Source organism: Ranitomeya imitator, chromosome 6 (genome assembly GCF_032444005.1).
Source record: "Ranitomeya imitator isolate aRanImi1 chromosome 6, aRanImi1.pri, whole genome shotgun sequence".
Classification (NCBI taxonomy): Eukaryota; Metazoa; Chordata; class Amphibia; order Anura; family Dendrobatidae; genus Ranitomeya; species Ranitomeya imitator.
Window position 1 is genome coordinate 14,259,466 of NC_091287.1, and position 23,687 is coordinate 14,283,152.

Sequence of the window (23,687 nt, forward strand, 5' to 3'; positions counted from 1 at the left end):
CCATTGCAATTCTTCAGTATGATTTATAGTAGGTGGCACTATTTTTCATTTGAAACGCTAGGGTCACTAGAACACAGCAACATCTAATGATATGTGTCACATTAAAAAAATCAAATAAATAAATAAATAAATAAAAAGTATCACTGTAAGCAAAAGCAATGTTGCAATATAGCAGTCTGAGATTTCCTGCTGGGACAGAGGCAGAGAGAGCTGCATCATGATAATACACTCCTCAACAATGAAATTACACCAAGAAGGAACAGTTAAGGAATTATGGAAATCACAGGATGAAGACGTTAATGATCTGCAAATGATGTGGAAATAGAAACAAAATTTTCAGAACCTTTGGATTTATTCTGTTGAGTATGAGCCACGTGCAGAAATTTCGCTACTTTTAGCCTCAGATGCTATCAGTGAGGTTATTCATGATCGTCTGAGCAAGGTTCTGCCACTGAATACACAAATCATCAGGATCTGCTGCAGGCAGCTCCTGTGTAATCACTGACCAATGACATCCCCGATGTTCTCGATGGAGACAAGTCCAGAGATGCTGCAGGCACGGGAGCCGGTTTAGGCCATGCAAGCGCCCCACAGTAGCTCCAGCATCAAGCGGCCTAGAGGTTGTCGTGTGGAAAAGCGGATCTTGGGACACTTTGAAAAATAAGCCGTATCACTGGTTCCATGTGGATTTCTTTGGCATAACACATCATATCGCAGATATCAAGGTATCATTTTATTCAGCTTCCTGTGACTTACGTGCCCATATACACTTCTCAAAAAAATAAAGGGAACACTTAAGCACCACAATCAGCGTAGCTACCGGGGGTACAGAGGGGGCCATTGCCCTGGGCCCGATGCTCAGAGGGGGCCCACCCGGAGCTACGCTACTGTAACTATCAGCGCGCCAATACAGTTACATTCTGCGGCAGAGCAGGGAGAATCGATCTACCTGCTCTGCCGCCAGCCGCTATGGGGTCCCTGAGCAGGTGGGGGGGCCCGATGCCAGCAGTGGGCCCTACACCCGTCACTGCAAGGTCAGCTGTATCGGCATTTAGCCACTGCAGCTGACCGCAATGATAAGGGCTCCTTCTCCCATCATCCCCCTGTCAGCGTCTGACGTCACTGACACAGTGGGCACGATGACGTCACCACCCGGTGCCCGCTGTCAGGAGAAGAGCGGGAGCTCGGAGCACCTCTGGAGCAAGGAGGAAGAGAGGTGAGTATTTTTATGGGGGCTGCCTTAAACTACAGGATCTGCCTATGGGGGTGCTGCCTTATACTACAGGGTCAGCCTATGGGGTGCTGCCTTATACTACAGGGTTTGTCTATGGGGGTGCTGCCTTATACTACAGGGTCAGCCTATGGGGGGCTGCCTTATACTACAGGGTTTGTCTATGGGGGTGCTGCCTTATACTACAGGGTCTGCCTATGGGGTGCTGCCTTATACTACAGGGTCTGTCTATGGGGGTGCTGCCTTATACTACAGGGTCAGCCTATGGGGGGCTGCCTTATACTACAGGGTCTGCCTATGGGGGTACTGCCTTATACTACAGGGTCTGCTTATGGGGGTCCTGTCTTATACTACAGGGTCTGCCTATGATGGTGCTGCCTTATACTATAGGGTCTGTCTATGGGGGTGCTGCCTTATACCACAGGGTTTGTTTATGGGAGTGCTGCCTTATACTACAGGGTTTGCCTATGGGGTGCTGTCTTATACTACAGGGTCTGCCTATGGGGTGCTGTCTTGTGCTATAGAGTCTGCCTATGGGGGTGCATTATACAATATAGAGTAGGCCTATGGGGAGAGCATTATACTATATTTAGGGCAATCTGGTGCATTATGCTATATGGAGGCTATCTAGGGGGCCATCACACAGTGTGGAGATTACAGTGAGGGGGCCATCGTACATTGTGGGGATTACAGTGAAGGGGTCATCATACAGTGTTGGAGCCATCAGTTTGGGGGCTACTAAGGGGTCAGTGTCACGATAATATGAATATGCCATGTTGTAGTATCTACCTAACTTTTGTGAAGAGCAGAACAAAAATGATTACCTCAATGAACAAAAATTAAAAAAAAAGAATTTGTGATAAATATTGACCTGTCCATTCAAGGTCATTTTAGCTATAGTATGAAATCCTTTTTTTCTTGTCTGTGGAATTGCCTTTGTACTGTTTGTTGTGAAACTGCCGCCCACGAAACTGTTTTCTTTTCTTTTCTTTCTTTCCTGTTTTGTCTCTTTGTTTAAACATGCAAAACTTGTATAACCACTAAACCTACTGAAACAACTATATAAAGAAGGGATAGTACCTTGAAGGCAGGCGTGCTTCAGAGACTTCCCAGTGATACACTATACAAGACGTGTCTTGTGTATTATTTCTGGTGATTCCCCACTTCCAAAGGCTGCTCCGACTGAGTGTGATCCCGACATTTCCTGGCGCCCGAACAGGGACCCGAGGTCTGTGTATTCCTTCAAGAACACCGGCAGAATACAAACGAAAAGAGAATCTGGGATAATGGACGGCAGATGAACAAAAACCTGGCCAGGTAAGAGACACTGTTAGATCTCTTATATCTGCCCTGCACTGTCCGTAAGATTTTCTGTGTCGTGTTCTTTAGCGGGTAGTTCTAGTAGAGGAGGATACCTATAGCTCGGGTTCTTGAACTATTTAGGAATTGATCACCTCTCGGAGTCCGGCATTGAATGAGAGTGAATGTGAATAGAAGGTGTGTGGAAGTTGGGAATAGCCCTATAAGCCGCCCAGGGGGTTGAAACAGAAGAAGTGACTGTCCCACTGGGCAACGTGGTTGCGTCCTTTCGGGGAGACCTCCGCGCCTATGTTCAATCTCTGATCCTGTCTTTGACAAAAACCTGGTGACGGATAAGTGTATGATAGTATGAGCCCAGGACAGATAAATTAGCCTGGGACAAGAATACGTTGTATGTGACAGTATAAGCCCAGGACAGATAAATTAGCCTGGGACAAGATACGTTGTATGTTCTTTTTCTTTTTCTGTCTGGTTGCATTTGTGTTGTTTGCTATAGGTGTAGGAATCAGGATTTTCTTACATCAACACAGTTTAAACATCCTAGCTCCTTAGGAAGAAGGTAACGAGGTATTCTCATACCCAAACGCCACCTAGGGCAAGAAAAAGACATCCTAGCTCCTTAGGAAGAAGGTAACGAGGTATTCTCATACCCAAACGCCACCTAGGGCAAGAAAGCTCAGGATAAGAAAATGGGGAATAAGCAAACAAAGTCGGAACCAGAAGAATTAGATATCTATACTATCATAAAGGAGAGAAGTGGTGAAGATGCCACTAAGGGGCTGAAAAAGATTTTTAGTAAGTTTGGAGTTACTAGGGCAGAAGCTTTTAGTAGAAAACTATGGGAAGGAATTCAGGAAAGGAAAAAAGGCATAATCAGAGACAAGAAATGGATAGATCAGATCCAAGCATTGATTGATGTCTCTAGGGTAGCAGAAAATGAGGGATGGACATATAATCAACAGAGTAAAAAGTGGTGTATTAGACCCACAGGCTGTGGAGAAAAACAAAATGTGGAATCTAAAAATACCCCACCCCCATACCTTAACCCACATGCCCCATCTTTTCTCCAAACACCACCTCAAAGTTTAGCCGGACCAGGAGGATGGGTATGTCCGCACTGTGGACAACAAAATCCAGACTGGAGAAATGATTGCCTAGCCTGTGGTACACCTAGACATGGCGCTGTACTTGCCCCTGTTAGGGTAGTACCAAGACCCTTTAGGGAACCTGGTGCTGACGGAGTAATGGGAACTAGATATCACCAAACTCGACAATATTTCCCTTGGTCCCCCGCTGAAGGCATGTCTCTCTTGCATAACGCACCAGATCCCACCCAGTGTCCAGTTAGATTTGCACAATATATACAGCAAATTATGCAGACTCACGCTGGAGTTTGGGCAGATGGAGAAGAATTATGTAGAATGAAAATGACTCCTGGACTCTTCCAGGAGCTATTAGCGAATCTACAGGTACATAGGCCCCAAGCAGGAGATGGTGCCTTACAAACGATAGAATCAGGTACACAATTTGTAGATCACTTAATGGTTTTCATGAGGGAGAGACAGAGGCAGAGAGGAACAACGGGAGTGGTGGCTCAGAAATCTGGACAATCAGTAGACGAATATTATCTAAGTGTAGAAAATAATTTCAGAGATGAAGGCATGGATCTAACCGCTCCAGGAATGATGAGGTTAGTTACAAAAACCTTTATAGATGGATTGTCTCCAAAAGTGAAGGAAAAGCTTAAGGCCGCAACCCCTGATTGGAGAACCTTGGAAGACCCACACCTGGCTAGACAGAAAGCTGTAGGGATAGAAATGGACTTAAGAGAAAATTCTAAGCCAGTAAGAATTGCACAGGCTAATACTGGCTCTGCTAATCAAAAGTTTACTTGTCATTACTGTAAGAAGCCAGGACATTTCCAAAGGGAATGTAGGAAGAGAAAAGCAGATATAGATTCAGGAACCTTTGTACCCAAAAATAGGATAAATAACCCAGTGCCTGATCAAACAGACAGCTCAGAATGACTGAAAGTTATGCAGGTCTCTCTTCCTTCTAGAAGACCAATAATACAAGTTGAAGTTGAGGGTAAAAATGTACCTTTTCTGATAGATACGGGAGCAACATCCTCCATTTTAAATCAGGACTTTTTACCATATCCTGACAATATATCCTCAAAGGTTACATATGCAGAAGGGTATGATGGTAAAATTCAGGCGTTGCCCTTTACAAAACCTTTAAATGTGAGCTTTGGCCCTAAAACTTTTGTATCCAAATTTTTATTTGCTAAAGGTGCACCTACCTGCTTGTTGGGTACTGATGTCTTAAGTAAAATGCATGCAAACATCCATTTTAGAGAAGATGGCACAGTTATGCTGACCATCCCTGAAGATGCAGAAACTCTGGAACCATATGTTAGAATACAGGCAATGGAGGATTTTCCCGAAATTTACACTCAACAAGCAAAAATTGACTTGTCTCGGGTTCCTGACAGCCTATGGGCAAAAGGAGACACTGATGTAGGATTTTTATCAGTAGCTCCTATACTGTTAGAAACTGCCCCGGGAACCATATTACCTCAGCTTAGGCAATACCCCATCAGCGCCCAGCAAGAACAGGCGATTTCTCAACAAATTCAGGATTATGTGTTACAAGGTGTTTTGGTAGAAATCAGGTCACCCGCCAATACACCCTTATATCCTGTTAAAAAGAAAGTGTCCTCCAAAGAAACTATGGTGAAATATCGCATGGTGCACGACTTACGGGAAATCAATAAGGTTTTGGCACCGGTCACCCCTGTGGTACCGAATCCTCATACCTTACTGTCTCAAATTCCCAGCACTGCTGCATATTTTACGGTAATTGACTTATCAAACGCATTTTTTTCTGTGCCACTACATAAGAACTGTTGGCATTTGTTTGCCTTTACATTCAAGGGTAAACAATTAGCATGGACAAGATTGCCACAAGGTATGGTACACTCACCAACTTTGTACTCTGAAGCAATGCAGACCGTGCTAAAAATTTTTTATCCCAGAACCAGGAGTAGTCATTCTACAGTATGTAGATGACTTACTTATTTGTTGCCCTGATGAGCAGACGGCAGTTACCTCAACTGTTAATTTCTTAATTTTCCTAGCGCAAGAAAGCTGTAAAGTAAATAGACAGAAACTCCAGGCTTGTCAACAAACAGTCGTGTTTTTAGGTCACTGCATATCACAGGGCATCAGACACCTCACACCTCAACGTACGGAAGCCATACGTAACATGCTTGAACCCAGGAATCACAAACAGCTGCGTGCTTTCCTAGGTATTGTTTCACACTGTAGACAGTGGATCATACATGCAAGTCAACTCATGCAGCCTTTATATGACTGTATTGCCAACACACCATATTCACTCAGTGAAGAGGCTAAACAGTAATTTTCCTCTTTGAAAACAGCACTGGTATCAGCTCCGGCTTTGGGACTCCCAGACTACACTAAACCTTTTCAATTGATGGCAGCTGAGATATCCTCACATGCTACAGGGGTGCTCACACAAAAACATGGAAACAAACAGAGACCTGTGGCATACATATCAGCTCATCTGGACCCTGTAGCTAGAGCCGCACCTTCTTGTGTAAGAGTAGTAGCCGCAATTTCACTGTTATTAGATAAAGCTTCTGAGATTGTTCTTGATCACCCACTTCTAGTTCAGACCACTCATGATGTACATGGCATTCTTAACCAGGTCCAACCTAAACATATCTCAATGGCCAGACACCTCCGTCTCCAATGTTCCCTACTACTGCCGCCCAACATTTCCTTTGCCAGGATTCAGACTCTTAATCTCGCGTCTTTGCTCCCTTTAGAGTCTGAGGGGGGTACCATACCTGAGGAAACTGCACTCTCCAACTCCTTTGACCCATCAAAGTCAATGCATGATTGTGTACAATTAATGGAACAAGAGACTCAGGGCTTATGTAATGTACGTGACAAGCCACTCTGTAATGCTACATTTGAACTTTTCATAGATGGCAGTAGATATGCAGATATGAATGGACAATTTCATACAGGTTATGCGGTAGTAACTCAGCATGAAGTGCTGAAAGCAGAACCTCTCCCTGCTAATCAGTCTGCACAAGAAGCAGAACTTACGGCATTAGTTGAAGCTCTAAAAATAGCCAAAGATCAGACAGCAAACATATACACTGATTCTAGATATGCACATGGCATTATTTTCGATTTTGGCGTAATATGGAGAGCCAGAGGTTATATGACTGCTTCAGGCCAACCTGTTAAACATGCCTCCCTCATTAGACAGATTCTGGAGGCAGCACAAGAAACTAAAGAAATAGCGGTGATAAAGGTAGCTGCACATGTGAGACTCGACACCGAGGAAGCCAGGGGTAACGATAAAGCCGATAAGGCAGCAAAACAGGCAGCACGTAAACCCTTACATCATGCCCACACACTAGATAGCTCTGAAGATGATGAGGAAAGATTGAAGGAAGCTCAGAAACAGGTAGACGACGAAGAACGAGGGCAGTGGCAGAAAAAAGGGGCAGAAGATCAGCAAGGATTATGGAAAAAAGGAACTTTGTTGTGTTTACCCAGAGCCTGGTACCCCGCAGTGGCAAGTGACCTCCACCTACCCACGCATGTGTCGGCAAATGGTATGACGCTCAAGGTAAAAGAAAGGTGGTTGGCTCCAGGCTTTGGTAATTTTGCTCGGAACATGTGTGCTGCATGCGCTATATGCCTGGCACACAATCCAGGTCAGGCCATTAAAACCCCAACCAAGCATCATGTAAGACCACTGTATCCCTTTCAAAGACTCCAGATCGACTACATCCAACTTCCTAGGTACAATGGATACGAATATGTGCTTGTGTGTGTGGACATGTTCTCAGGGTGGCCAGAGGCTTATCCAGTTCGTAAAGCCTCAGCAAAAACTACTGCCATTAAAATAGCACATGAACTGATACCCCGTTACGGCATGCCTGAGGTGATCGAGTCAGATAGGGGTACCCATTTTACTGGGGAAATATTCCAGAATGTTATGAAAATGTTGGGAGTAGAAAACCAGTTTCACACTCCATATCATCCACAGAGTTCAGGTAAAGTGGAAAGATTAAATGGGACAATAAAATTAAAAATCCAGAAGGCCATGGCAGAAACAGGAAAGCCTTGGACCGAGTGTCTACCACTTGCCCTGTATTCCATCCGAAACACCCCAAGGGGGAAGGCTAAGCTGTCACCACATGAGATTCTTTTTGGTAGAGCAGCAAATTTGGGTTGTTATTTTCCACAACAACTGATGTTGAATACTGAGACTTTAACTGCTTATGTACAAGAATTACAAAAACGTTTAACTAAAGTGCATTCGCAAGTTTTTGCTTCCCTTCCAGATCCAGAAAATCTCGAAGGAGGCCACAAGTTGGAACCTGGTGATCAAGTCTACGTGAAAAGACACACCAGAAAGACTCTGGAACCGAGATTTGACGGACCTTTCCAAGTCCTGTTAACAACTCCAACAGCAGTCAAGCTTGAAGGAAAGGCATCATGGATACATGCAAGCCATTGCAAAAAAGCAGTATAAGACTCATGATATTGATGTTAATAATGTTAACCTCAACGGAGGCATGGGAAAGACTGAATTCTCTAGCCCCTTTGAACAATAGATTCGTACAACATCATAGAAAATTAGTGCATGACTTGTTAAATAATACGCAACCCCTGGCAGATTGTTGGATCTGTACCCATTCACCAGTATCAGCCACAAGTATACCTTTTCTAGCAGTTCCCGTGTCAGCTGAAGAAATATTCGCTTGGCCTAATTGTTCAGACAACCTGGCCAACAACCAACCTGGCAATACTAGACTATGGAATACTACAATCGCCATACCAATTGTGGGATGGGTAGAATTTCCTTGGTGGCAGGGCAATCTTACAGGAAAAATAGACAACTTACAATATTTAGCATTCAAGGGAGGAAAATGGGTACCTAGGAATAAGACTGGATTAACTGATTTAGGACAGGTCCCCACTGAAAATCTACAGCTCAGTTTCAGTACAACCACCCCTTCCTCTGATGCTTTCAAACCTACAGTATTGGAAAGATACATACATAATAGAAAATGGAAACATTCTAAATTGTTCCCCCAAGGTGATGCAGACAGTTGTACAAGTAAGCCGGGGAACCTGGTTTGTAATGAATCCAATGAGTATGTCAACGGAATGCATGTATGTGGGAATCCCGCAGCCGGGTACTGTAGCCCCTTGGGACAAAAACCCTCTTGGTGTATGCTTCAGAATGTATCTAGTTTTGTGGATTTGGCTCACAGATTGGAATTGCAGCACTCAGCTTTGTGGGATCTGCCTGAGGGTACATTTTGGATATGCGGAGAAGGAGCATATAAATGGCTTCCCGTAGGTATAAAGGGTACTTGTACATTAGGACGCCTAACCCCGGCTACTTTCATAATTTCAAATAAACAAGTGAATATGCAAGCCGTGCCCAAGCACACACTGTATAAAAGAGCTGCAGATAACTCACCACGTCCCTCGGGGAGGCCGCATATAGTACAAATGGAAATTCCCAACAAAATTGCTAGTACCATTTTTATTTATCCTATGTTAACACAAATGTGGGATAAATTAGTTAGAGCCACGGATTATCTAGATGATCAGATTTGGGATATATTGGACATATTAAATACTAGTATAGCTGTACAGAATCAGCTTATAATAGTCACTAACCAACATACCCTGGTATTGGATTACCTAACTGCCTCACAAGGGGGTATGTGTCAAATCATCGGACCCACCTGCTGTCATTATATAGACCCGAATAGTACTATGAGTATGAGATTTAAATTAAAAGACGTACAACGACTCAGGGATCAGTATGACAAAGACAATGACCAAAATAAGGATAGCTGGTGGTCAGATACCTTTTCTTTTCTTAACCCGGCCAATTGGTTCAGAGGGATCGGTGGGTGGGTTACCGGGATTATGCAAAGCCTAATACATACAGTTATGGTTATTGTAATTATATATGTATTATTCAAGGTTGTACTCAAGGGTATCTCGGTATGCACAAATAAATTTTGTGTAATGGATGCGAGAATATAAAGTTTTTTTTTGTAATATCACAAAAAGAATGACTAAAATGATCGACAAGGTTTTGAATGGAATATGTCAAAGGGGGGATTGTGAAGAGCAGAACAAAAATGATTACCTCAATGAACAAAAATAAAAAAAAAAGAATTTGTGATAAATATTGACCTGTCCATTCAAGGACATTTTAGCTATAGTATGAAATCCTGTTTTTCTTGTCTGTGGAATTGCCTTTGTACTGTTTGTTGTGAAACTGCCGCCCACGAAACTGTTTTCTTTTCTTTTCTTTCTTTCCTGTTTTGTCTCTTTGTTTAAACATGCAAAACTTGTATAACCACTAAACCTACTGAAACAACTATATAAAGAAGGGATAGTACCTTGAAGGCAGGCGTGCTTCAGAGACTTCCCAGTGATACACTATACAAGACGTGTCTTGTGTATTATTTCTGGTGATTCCCCACTTCCAAAGGCTGCTCCGACTGAGTGTGATCCCGACACTTTACAAGACACACGCTGCGGGCCATTCTGACCCCCCCCTCTTCTCACTCTGCCTGCTGCTTGTATGTGTGTAATTCAAAACCCTCACTAGAATCACTGGAGTTTTATGGCTTAGCAGCAAATACCAGTCTCTGTGAAAACTACTCCTTCCCCCTCCCACATGGTACTAGTTGAAACTGGCATAGCCACTTCCAAACTGCATGCATTTCTATTGTTCTATTAATGTGATATATAGGGGCACCGATCGGGGCTAGGGTTATGAGAATTATATATTCTGGATGTCCATCGATAGATCTATGTTGTGAATTCTGTGGTCGAGCTCCCTCCTGTGGTCATGAGTGGTACTTCGGCTGGTTCTGTCTATGAGCTTCCTCTGGTGGATGTGAGTGGGGCTGCGGCTTCTGAGTTTCCTTGCTCTCTCCTGGATCGTCTTGTGGCCTGTCTGCCCTGCATAAGCTAAGTTCTGCTTGTGTTACTTTTGTTTTCTATTTTTTCTGTCCAGCTTGCTATATTGGTTTGTCTTGCTTGCTGGAAGCTCTGGGACGCAGAGGGAGCACCTCCGTACCGTTAGTCGGTGCGGAGGGTCTTTTTGCGCCCTCTGCGTGGTTGTTTGTAGGTTTTTGTGCTGACTGCAAAACTATCTTTCCTATCCTCGGTCTATTCAGTAAGTCGGGCCTCACTTTGCTAAAATCTATTTCATCTCTGTGTTTGTATTTTCATCTTTACTCACAGTCATTATATGTGGGGGGCTGCCTTTTCCTTTGGGGAATTTCTCTGAGGCAAGGTAGGCTAATTTTTCTATCTTCAGGGCTAGCTAGTTTCTCAGGCTGTGCCCGAGGCGCCTAGGTCTGGTCAGGAGCGCTCCACGGCTACCTCTAGTGTGGTGTGATAGGATTAGGGATTGCGGTCAGCAGAGTTCCCACGTCTCAGAGCTCGTCCTATGTTATTAGTAACTATCAGGTCACTTTGTGTGCTCTTAACCACCAGATCCAATGTGTTTCTGAACCACCAGTTCATAACAGATCTATCACTCACTGAAAGCACTAGCAGCTATATGCAGCGAGTGCAAAGTGCTTATTTCTCAGCGGTTCACATAATTACTCCGTGTTCACACTTAAAAGAACGCCCCTGAAGTGGGGAACATCATGAGCATGGTGTACTTATGCGAGGTTCACACAGCAAGTTATGTATAAAAATTGTTAACAAAGCTATAAGTAAAGGGGAAGTGTCAGCCTCTAAGTGATGTCACCACAGGGGAAGTGCCTGGGTTTTGGGCTAGAATAACTTAGTGAGACAGCATTCTTGCAGGGTCTGTGTGTCCGGGGTGTAGCTGCTATATAGATGGGACATACATTTAGATGTGTGGATCCTACAAAGCCCACAGGCCAGCCATGATGATATGAAATGATCTGAACGCTATGTATGTGTTGTTTTTCAATTTTAATCCTTTTATTTGTAATTGTAATGTACACATGATTTTGTCTTCTTTATAATATCTATTTATACTTTGTAAACACTGCATACTAGTGATGAGCGAATATACTCGTTACTCGAGATTTCTCGAGCGCGCTCGGGTGTCCTCCGAGTATTTTTTAGTGCTCGGAGATTTATTTTTTATTGCCGCAGCTGAATGATTTACATATGTTAGCCAGCATTCCCTAGCAACCAGGCAACCCCCACATGTACTTATGCTGGCTAACAGATGTAAATCATTCAGCTGCGGCAATAAAAACTAAATTTCCAAGCACTAAAAAATACTCGGAGGACACCCGAGCGTGCTCGAGAAATCTCGAGTAACGAGTATATTCGCTCATCACTACTGCCTACCTTTTTTGGAGTAAAATATATAATTTACTAGCTTGTCTCTTCATGCTCTAAATGAACTGTCGCGTCCTCTGAGGTGATGTATGCTACTGATTTGGGTGGGCTCTGGACCCGTTAATCCTTAGGAAATTGGAGCTGGTGGCAGCATACTCTGTATGTGCGATTGGGAAGATGTGTAGCGACGGCGGTGTTGATAATTATTGTTCCAGCCTGAGTGGGAGTAGTTACATCACCCTCACTGCAGCATGCCCAATAGCCAGTACATAGCATGATGTCTTGCTGGCGACTAATTACCCTAGGTGCAGTACCAAGTCTGACCCGAGGGTAAAGGGGGCGCCAGAGAGCTGCAAGTTCCAAACCAGAACTGGGAAGTGAGATATAGATAAATCCCCTTCAGAAGGAACCAGGGGCAACCAAACAACCCTGGTTCGTGAGAAATTGTTGGCAGCACGATGTGAACCGTGACAGTATACTGCGTGGGTGGTACTATACAGTGAGGAGGCATTATACTGTATATAAGAGGGCATCATACTGTATATAGGGGAGCTGTACAGGGGTGAGACTCAGGACAATATAAAATGTAAAGTGGGCACTTATAATGTTATAGGGGAACTCAGGTTACTGTGATTATCAACGGGGCACATAGGGCATTATTACTTTCTAGGGGGAAAATATGGCACTGTTTTTTAGGGCACTTGCAGCCGGCATTACTATATTATAGAGGGGTGCGTTAGAATTTAGAAGGCACAGAGAACCACACAGCAGGTGCAATAGCAGAGACACATACGGCAGCAGCAACTCAGTATTGGGGTATCAGGTGCAGTAATAGGGACACATACGGCAGCAGCGGCTCAGTATTGGGGTATCAGGTGCAGTAGCAGAGACACATACGGCAGCAGCAACTCAGTATTGGGGTATCAGGTGCAGTAATATGGACACATACGGCAGCAGCAACTCAGTATTGGGGTATCAGGGGCAGTAATAGGGACACATACGGCAGCAGAGGCTCAGTATTGGGGTATCAAGGGCAGTAATAGGGACACATATGGCAGCAGCGGCTCAGTATTGGGGTATCAGGGGCAGTAATAGGGACACATACGGCAGCAGAGGCTCAGTATTGGGGTATCAGGGGCAGTAATAGGGGCACATACGGCAGCAGCGGCTCAGTATTGGGGTATCAGGGGCAGTAATAGGGATACATATGGCAGCAGAGGCTCAGTATTGGGGTATCAAGGGCAGTAATAGGGACACATATGGCAGCAGCGGCTCAGTATTGGGGTATCAGGGGCAGTAATAGGGACACATACGGCAGCAGAGGCTCAGTATTGGGGTATCAGGTGCAGTAATAGGGACACTTACAGCAGCATCGGCTCAGTATTGGGGTATCAGGTGGAGTAATAGGGACACATACGGCAGCAGAGGCTCAGTATTGGGGTATCAGGTGTAGTAATAAGGAAACATACGGCAGCAGCGGCTCAGTATTGGGGTATCAGGTGCAGTAATAGGGACACATACGGCAGCAGCGGCTCAGTATTGGGGTATCAGGTGCGGTAATAGGGACACATACGGCAGCAGTGGCTCAGTATTGGGGTATCAGGTGCAGTAATAGGGACACGTACGGCAGCAGCGGCTCAGTATTGGGGTATCAAGGGCCGTAATAGGGACACATACGGCAGCAGCGGCTCAGTATCAGGTGCAGTAATAGGGATACATGGCAGCAGCGGCTCAGTATCGGGGTATCAGGTGCAGTAATAGGGACACATATGGCAGCAGCGGCTCAGTATTGGGGTATCAGGTGCAGTAATATGGACACATATGGCAGCAGCGGCTCAGTATCAGGTGCAGTAATAGGGACACATGGCAGCAGCGGCTCAGTATCTGGGTATCAGGTGCAGTGATAGGGACACATACGGCAGCAGCGGCTCAGTATTGGTGTATCAGGTGCAGTAATAGGGACACATACGGCAGCAGCGGCTCAGTATTGGGGTATCAGGTGCAGTAATAGGGACACATACGGCAGCAGCAGCTCAGTATTGGGGTATCAGGTGCAGTAATAGGGACACATACGGCAGCAGCGGCTCAGTATTGGGGTATCAGGTGCAGTAATAAGGACATATACGGCAGCAGCGGCTCAGTATTGGGGTATCAGGGGCAGTAATAGGGACACATACGGCAGCAGCAGCTCAGTATTGGGGTATCAGGTGCAGTAACAGAGACACATACGGCAGCAGCAACTCAGTATTGGGGTATCAGGTGCAGTAATATGGACACATACGGCAGCAGCAACTCAGTATTGGGGTATCAGGTGCATTAATAGGGACACATACGGCAGCAGCGGCTCTGTATTGGGGCATCAGGTGCAGTTAGAGGGACACATACGGCAGCATAGGCTCAGTATCGGGGTATCAGGGGCAGTAATAGGGACACATACGGCAGCAGAGGCTCAGTATCGGAGTATCAAGGGCAGTAATAGGGACACATATGGCAGCAGCGGCTCAGTATTGGGGTATCAAGGGCAGTAATAGGGACACATATGACAGCAGCGGCTCAGTATTGGGGTATCAGGTCCGGTAATAGGGACACGTACGGCAGCAGCGGCTCAATATTGGGGTATCAAGGGCCGTAATAGGGACACATACGGCAGCATCGGCTCAGTATCAGGTGCAGTAATAGGGATACATGGCAGCAGCGGCTCAGTATCGGGGTATCAGGTGCAGTAATAGGGACACATATGGCAGCAGAGGCTCAGTATTGGGGTATCAGGTGCAGTAATAGGGACACATACGGCAGCAGCGGCTCAGTATTGGGGTATCAGGTGCGGTAATAGGGACACATACGGCAGCAGTGGCTCAGTATTGGGGTATCAGGTGCAGTAATAGGGACACATACGGCAGCAGCGGCTCAGTATCAGGTGCAGTAATAGGGACACATGGCAGCAGCGGCTCAGTATCGGGGTATCAGGTGTAGTAATAGGGACACATATGGCAGCAGCGGCTCAGTATTGGGGTATCAGGTGCAGTAATATGGACATATACGGCAGCAGCGGCTCAGTATCAGGTGCAGTAATAGGGACACATACGGCAGCAGCGGCTCAGTATTGGCGTATCAGGTGTAGTAATAGGGACACATGGCAGCAGCCGCTCAGTATTGGGGTATCAGGTTCAGTAATAGGGACACATACGGCAGCAGCGGCTCAGTATTGGGGTATCAGGGGCAGTAATAGGGACACATACGGCAGCCAGCGGCTCAGTATTGGCGTATCAGGTGCAGTAATAGGGATACATACGGCAGCAGCGGCTCAGTATTGGCGTATCAGGTGCAGTAATAGGGATACATACGGCAGCAGAGGCTCAGTATTGGGGTATCAGGGGCAGTAATAGGGACACATACGGCAGCAGAGCCTCAGTATTGGGGTATCAGGGGCAGTAATAGGGACACATACGGCAGCAGCGGCTCAGTATTGGGGTATCAGGTGTAGTAATAGGGACACATACGGCAGCAGCGGCTCAGTATTGGGGTATCAGGGGCAGTAATAGGGACACATACGGCAGCAGCGGCTCAGTATTGGGGTATCAGGTGCAGTAATAGGGACACATACGGCAGCAGAGGCTCAGTATTGGGGTATCAGGGGCAGTAATAGGGACACATACGGCAGCAGCGGCTCTGTATTGGGGTATCAGGTGCAGTTAGAGGGACACATACGGCAGCATAGGCTCAGTATCGGGGTATCAGGGGCAGTAATAGGGACACATACGGCAGCAGAGGCTCAGTATCGGAGTATCAAGGGCAGTAATAGGGACACATATGGCAGCAGCGGCTCAGTATTGGGGTATCAAGGGCAGTAATAGGGACACATATGACAGCAGCGGCTCAGTATTGGGGTATCAGGTGCAGTAATAGGGACACATACGGCAGCAGCGGCTCAGTATTGGGGTATCAGGTCCGGTAATAGGGACACATGCGGCAGCAGTGGCTCAGTATTGGGGTATCAGGTGCAGTAATAGGGACACGTATGGCAGCAGCGGCTCAATATTGGGGTATCAAGGGCCGTAATAGGGACACATACGGCAGCATCGGCTCAGTATCAGGTGCAGTAATAGGGATACATGGCAGCAGCGGCTCAGTATCGGGGTATCAGGTGCAGTAATAGGGACACATATGGCAGCAGAGGCTCAGTATTGGGGTATCAGGGGCAGTAATAGGGACACATACGGCAGCAGTGGCTCAGTATTGGGGTATCAGGTGCAGTAATAGGGACACATACGGCAGCAGCGGCTCAGTATCAGGTGCAGTAATAGGGACACATGGCAGCAGCGGCTCAGTATCGGGGTATCAGGTGTAGTAATAGGGACACATATGGCAGCAGCGGCTCAGTATTGGGGTATCAGGTGCAGTAATATGGACATATACGGCAGCAGCGGCTCAGTATCAGGTGCAGTAATAGGGACACATGGCAGCAGCGGCTCAGTATTGGCGTATCAGGTGTAGTAATAGGGACACATGGCAGCAGCCGCTCAGTATTGGGGTATCAGGTGCAGTGATAGGGACACATACGGCAGCAGCGGCTCAGTATTGGCGTATCAGGTGCAGTAATAGGGATACATACGGCAGCAGCGGCTCAGTATTGGCGTATCAGGTGCAGTAATAGGGATACATACGGCAGCAGAGGCTCAGTATTGGGGTATCAGGGGCAGTAATAGGGACACATACGGCAGCAGAGCCTCAGTATTGGGGTATCAGGGGCAGTAATAGGGACACATACGGCAGCAGCGGCTCAGTATTGGGGTATCAGGTGTAGTAATAGGGACACATACGGCAGCAGCGGCTCAGTATTGGGGTATCAGGGGCAGTAATAGGGACACATACGGCAGCAGCGGCTCAGTATTGGGGTATCAGGTGCAGTAATAGGGACACATACGGCAGCAGAGGCTCAGTATTGGGGTATCAGGTGCAGTAATAGGGACACATACGGCAGCAGCGGCTCAGTATTGGGGTATCAGGTGCAGTAATAGGGACACATACGGCAGCAGCGGCTCAGTATTGGGGTATCAGGTGCAGTAATAGGGACACATACGGCAGCAGTGGCTCAGTATTGGGGTATCAGGGGCAGTAATAGGGACACATACGGCAGCAGCGGCTCAGTATTGGGGTACCAGGTGTAGTAATAGGGACACATACGGCAGCAGCGGCTCAGTATTGGGGTATCAGGTGCAGTAATAGAGACACATACGGCAGCAGCGGCTCAGTATTGGGGTATCAGGTGCAGTAATAGGGACACATACGGGAGCAGCGGCTCAGTATTGGGGTATCAGGTGTAGTAATAGGGACACATACGGCAGCAGCGGCTCAGTATTGGGGTATCAGGTGCAGTAATGAGGACACATACGGCAGCAGAGGCTCAGTATTGGGGTATCAGGTGTAGTAATAGGGACACATACGGCAGCAGCGGCTCAGTATTGGGGTATCAGGTGCAGTAATGAGGACACATACGGCAGCAGAGGCTCAGTATTGGGGTATCAGGTGCAGTAATAGGGACACATACGGGAGCAGCGGCTCAGTATTGGGGTATCAGGTGTAGTAATAGGGACACATACGGCAGCAGCGGCTCAGTATTGGGGTATCAGGTGCAGTAATGAGGACACATACGGCAGCAGAGGCTCAGTATTGGGGTATCAGGTGCAGTAATAGGGACACATACGGCAGCAGCGGCTCAGTATTGGGGTATCAGGTGCAGTAATAGAGACACATACGGCAGCAGCGGCTCAGTATTGGCGTATCAGGTGCAGTAATAAGAACACATACGGCAGCAGCGGCTCAGTATTGGGGTATCAGGGGCAGTAATAGGGACACATACGGCAGCAGCGGCTCAGTATTGGGGTATCAGGTGCAGTAATAGGGACACATACGGCAGCAGCGGCTCAGTATTGGGATATCAGGGGCAGTAATAGGGACACATACGGCAGCAGCGGCTCAGTATTGGGGTATCAGGGGCAGTAATAGGGACACATACGGCAGCAGCGGCTCAGTATTGGGGTATCAGGAGCAGTAATAGGGACACATACGGCAGCAGCGGCTCAGTATTGGGGTATCAGGGGCAGTAATAGGGACACATACGGCAGCAGCTGCTCAGTATTGGGGTATCAGGGGCAGTAATAGGGACACATACGGCAGCAGCGGCTCAGTATTGGGGTATCAGGTGTAGTAATAGGGACACATACGGCAGCAGGGGCTCAGTATTGGGGTATCAGGGGCAGTAATAGGGACACATACGGCAGCAGGGGCTCAGTATTGGGGTATCAGGTGTAGTAATTGGGACACATACGGCAGCAGCGGCTCAGTATTGGGGTATCAGGTGTAGTAATAGGGACACATACGGCAGCAGCGGCTCAGTATTGGGGTATCAGGTGTAGTAATAGGGACACATACGGCAGCAGCGGCTCAGTATTGGGGTATCAGCAGGATGAGGGGTTTGTGCAGGTTGGGAATATATGGTGATGGCTGGAATATGAGAAGTGAAATGTGTCTTTGTTGTATTCTCTGCAGTCGAGTCCTGGCTGGAAGAAGTTGTCATGTCGGTCTGGGCCAAATGAAGGGAAAAGTGAATAATTCCATCAGGAAGAACTTCATCGGTAAGTCATTATCTGTAACTGTGCAGTGATCTCTGATATGTTCTGTAGGGCTGGTATCTACCACTGACCATATGGCGGTAATATCCATGTTGGTCTTTTTATAGAGATTATCTTCAGTAACAGCGCGGTCATCTGCTGAGGTTCTCCTCCACTATTTGGGGGCGTCACCGAGTTGTAATCAGGGTTACCTGGTTAGGGGCCCACTCTTAGGTTTTGTCCCCCCTGAACCAAAACGCTAGCTACGCCTCTGACCACAATGTAACTCTAAACCAATCACACTTCTGTGAAATCAAACTGTCCACTTATGAAACAACACTGATTGTGAATGAATTCCTTCTGCTGTTGTGCAAATGGAACAGACAACAGGTAGAAATGATGGGCAATTAGCAAGGCGACCCATATAAAGGAGCGGTTCTGCAGGTTGGACCACAGACCATTTGTCTGTTCTCATCCTTTTTGTCTGATGCTTTTGGCACTTTTGCGTTTTGTCATTGATCTCACCCCTAAGGGTCCTGTACCGTAGAATAAGGTGGTGTCTACAACCCACAGAAGTTGCTCAGGTAGTGGCACATCAAGGCCAGCTGTGGCAAGCAGAGTAGCTGTGTCTCTCAGCACAGTGTCCAGAACATGGAGCAGATACCAGGAGACGTGGAGGAGGCCTCAGGATGGCAACAATCCAGCAGCAGCTACCTCCTCCTTTGTGCAAAATGACCTCCGACAAACCATGAACATCCATGTGTCTACTCAAACTATCAGAAACAGACTCCATGAGGGTGGGCTGAGGGCCTGACGTCCACAGATGTGGGTTGTACTTACAGCCCAACACTGTGCAGGGCGATTGGAATTTTCCAGAGAACACCAAGATTGGAAGATTCTACATTGGTGCCTTGTGCTCTGCACGGATGAGAGCAGGTTCACACTGCCAAGATGCGACCGTCCAGGCTGAGAACCACTGGCGAATGAGCTGCTATGAGCGCAGCATCATTGACCAGCGGTGACATCACTGGCATTTTCCCACGATCCTGAGGTCACCGCAGTTCAGCCGGGCCTTGATGATGTTACCGCTGGTCAATGATGCTGCGCTCGCAGCCTGGACGGTCGCATCTTGGCACTGTCCAGGTTGAAAACTATTTAGCCCCCAGACATGGATTACTGCGTGGGACACAAGGATGGCAGGCACGGTACTGCATAGGGAACGTGCCTCGGACTACGGAGCCCCTTATGGAAGAAGCTAATAGGAAACACCGTGCAGTGCCTATTCCCCCCTCACACTACTCCCCCAGGTGATGCACTAATTGGGACGCCCAGCTGACCAACGTGAAGAGATAGGAAGGGGCGTCCGGCCACACCCACAAGGGTTAAATCCAGGGGTCCGTTCCTTCCTCTTTCTCCCCGGCTGACTCTCTGGAAGCAACAGTGATATCCACAGTGCTCAATAATAACAGTGATATCCACAGTGCCCCCCATAATAACAGTGATATCCACAGTGCTCAATAATAACAGTGATATCCACAGTGCCCCCCATAATAACAGCGATATCCACAGTGCTCAATAATAACAGTGATATCCACAGTGCCCCCCATAATAACAGTGATATCCACAGTGCTCAATAATAACAGTGATATCCACAGTGCCCCCCATAATAACAGTGATATCCACAGTGCTCAATAATAACAGTGATATCCACAGTGCCCCCATAATAACAGTGATATCCACAGTGCCCCCCATAATAACAGTGATATCCACAGTGCCCCCCATAATAACAGTGATATCCACAGTGCTCAATAATAACAGTGATATCCACAGTGCTCAATAATAACAGTGATATCCACAGTGCCCCCATAATAACAGTGATATCCACAGTGTCCCCATAATAACAGCGATATCCACAGTGCCCCCATAATAACAGTGATATCCACAGTGCTCAATAATAACAGTGATATCCACAGTGCCCCCATAATAACAGTGATATCCACAGTGCCCCCCATATTAACAGTGATATCCACAGTGCCCCCATAATAACAGTGATATCCACAGTGCCCCCCATATTAACAGTGATATCCACAGTGCCCCCATAATAACACTGATATCCACAGTGCCCCCATAATAACACTGATATCCACAGTGCCCCCATAATAACAGTGATATCCACAGTGCCCCCCATATTAACAGTGATATCCACAGTGCCCCCATAATAACAGTGATATCCATAGTGCTCAATAATAACAGTGATATCCACAGTGTCCCCATAATAACAGTGATATCCATAGTGCTCAATAATAACAGTGATATCCACAGTGCCCCCATAATAACAGTGATATCCACAGTGCCCCCCATATTAACAGTGATATCCACAGTGCCCCCATAATAACAGTGATATCCACAGTGCCCCCCATATTAACAGTGATATCCACAGTGCCCCCATAATAACACTGATATCCACAGTGCCCCCATAATAACACTGATATCCACAGTGCCCCCATAATAACAGTGATATCCACAGTGCCCCCCATATTAACAGTGATATCCACAGTGCCCCCATAATAACAGTGATATCCACAGTGCCCCCCATATTAACAGTGATATCCACAGTGCCCCCATATTAACAGTGATATCCACAGTGTCCCCATAATAACAGTGATATCCACAGTGTCCCATAATAACAGTGATATCCACAGTGCCCCCATAATAACACTGATATCCACAGTGCCCCCATAATAACAGCGATATCCACAGTGCCCCCTTAATAACAGTGATATCCACAGTGCCCCCATAATAACAGCGATATCCACAGTGCCCCCATAATAACAGTGATATCCACAGTGCCCCCATAATAACAGTGATATCCACAGTGCTCCCCATAATAACAGCGATATCCACAATGCCCCATAATAACAGTGATATCCACAGTGTCCCCATAATAACAGTGATATACACAGTGCCCCCATAATAACAGCGATATCCACAGTGCCCCATAATAACAGTGATATCCACAGTGCTCAATAATAACAGTGATATCCACAGTGTCCCCATAATAACAGTGATATCCACAGTGCCCCCATAATAACAGCGATATCCACAGTGCCCCATAATAACAGCGATATCCACAGTGTCCCATAATAACAGTGATATCCACAGTGTCCCATAATAACAGTGATATCCACAGTGCCCCATAATAACAGTGATATCCACAGTGCCCCCATAATAACAGTGATATCCACAGTGCCCCCATAATAACAGTGACATCCACAGTGCCCCCATAATAACAGTGATATCCACAGTGTCCCCATAATAACAGCGATATCCACAGTGCCCCCATAATAACAGCAGGGAAAGCTGTGTTCCCGGCTGTAATGTCTGTGTAGTAATAATGAGGTCAGAGTCGTTGCTGAGGACTATGGCAGGAGACAGAGAAGACGCCTTTCTTTACCCCGACACATGCTCAGGTGTGCACTGGTGTGTAATTACCCCGGCATTGGCCGTGTGGCTCGTTGGCGCCCCCTCTGGCCCCCCGTGGCGGTCGATACGCACACTGTGCAGAGTCATAGACGGTCATGTGGTCGTTAGAGCAGATGGACCTCAGGTCGGATCCCTGCGGTGGGTTCAGGGCCTAGGAGGGTCTTATTACTCTTATTACCCCCGGGGTTAATTCCTGAGATAAATCCGTTGGTGCTGGGCCAGCATTTTCCCAATGATCTGCGGCCTCCCCTGATCTGCTGATCCTTGTGTCTCGCTCCTAATCTCTGCCTGATCCTCCATCCTTCCGAGAAATAGGACCCCGTCACCTGCTTCAGCCGGCAGCGTCCTGACATCCTTCCTCACAGCCCTGTCCTCCTTCGTAGAATCCACCGGCATCTTCCGTGCTCCCGGTGAGGATGCTGGGAGTCGCTGTGTCAGGACGCGCTCTCGGGGAATGGATGGATGAATGAGGCTTTCTACGGATCAGGATCTGTCTGCATCCCTCCTGCTAGCAGAAGAAGAGGAGGACGGAGGCTGCGCATTAGGCAGAGGAGAGGCCGCCTCCACTGGTGCGCTGTCATTCTGCATGATGTCAGCAGCATCGGCTGGGTGTGCACCAGGCACTGCGGAGAAGAAGGTGCACCAGCCTGGAGGGATGGAGACCCCGCTATCACCGTCACACCCCCATAGTTATTGCGTCTGCCAGGCATCACTAATAAGTCGTTTAACCCATTGTTCAGGCTGCATGGGATTACAATATTTCCGTCCCTTCACTGCCCTCTCTACACATATGCAGAACTTTGCCCTTCTATGTCCTGAAAACATCACAGAAAGAAGCCGCCATACTTATCAACACGAGCACAAATGTTAATGCACTGCAGGATGCAGCATAGAATCATAGAATGGTAGAGTTGGAAGGAACCTCCTGGGTCATCTGGTCCAACCCCCTGCTCAAAGCAGGATTCACTAAATCATCCCAGACTGATGTCTGTCCAGCCTCTGTGTGAAGACTTCCATTGAAGGAGAACTCACCACCTCTTGTGGCCGCCTGCTCCACTCATTGATCACCTTCACTGTCAAAAAGTTTTTTCTAATATCTAATCTGTGTCTCCTCCCATTCAGTTTCCTCCCATTGCTTCTAGTCTTTCCTTGTGCAAATGAGAGCAAATATGATCCTTCTACAATGTGACAGCCCTGGAGATATTTGTAGACAGCTATTAAGTCTCCTCTCAGTCTTCTTTTTTGCAAGCTAAACATTCCCAGATCCTGTAACCGTTCCTCATAGGACATGGTTTGCAGACCAGTCACCATTCTGGTCACTCTTCTCTGAACTTGCTCCACTTTGTTGATGTCTTTTTTTAAAATGTGGAGCCCAAAACTGGACCCAGTATTCCAGATGAGGTCTGACCAAAGAGGAGTAGAGGGCAATAATGACTTCATGTGATCTAGACTGTATGCTTCTGTTAATACATCCCAGAATTAAATTTTCCCTTTTTGCTGCTGCATCACACTGTTGACTCATGTTCAGTCTGTGATCTATTAGTATACCCAAGTCTTTTTCACGTGTGCTGTTACTTAGCGCTATTCCTCCCATTCTGTATATACTTTTTTCATTTTTATTGC

General features: G+C 46.8%; 1 protein-coding gene across 3 annotated transcripts in view; it reads right to left on the reverse strand.

The window, feature by feature from the left end:
• The window catches only part of LOC138641637 (NAC-alpha domain-containing protein 1-like), a 49,267-nt gene extending 26,137 nt beyond the window's left edge, over nt 1-23,130 (reverse strand). The window contains exon 1 of one of the 3 annotated variants that reach the window (XM_069729178.1): nt 23,097-23,130. Coding sequence is in view for 2 of the 3 variants with exons in the window: in XM_069729176.1 (XP_069585277.1) it covers nt 22,391-22,460 (70 nt within the window). In the remaining variant the exon portion in view is untranslated. Of the gene's footprint in view, nt 1-22,390; nt 22,692-23,096 lie in introns of those variants that run through there. The other 2 variants (XM_069729176.1, XM_069729177.1) reach the window with 2 other exon arrangements.
• Between the last annotated feature and the right edge of the window lie 557 nt (nt 23,131-23,687).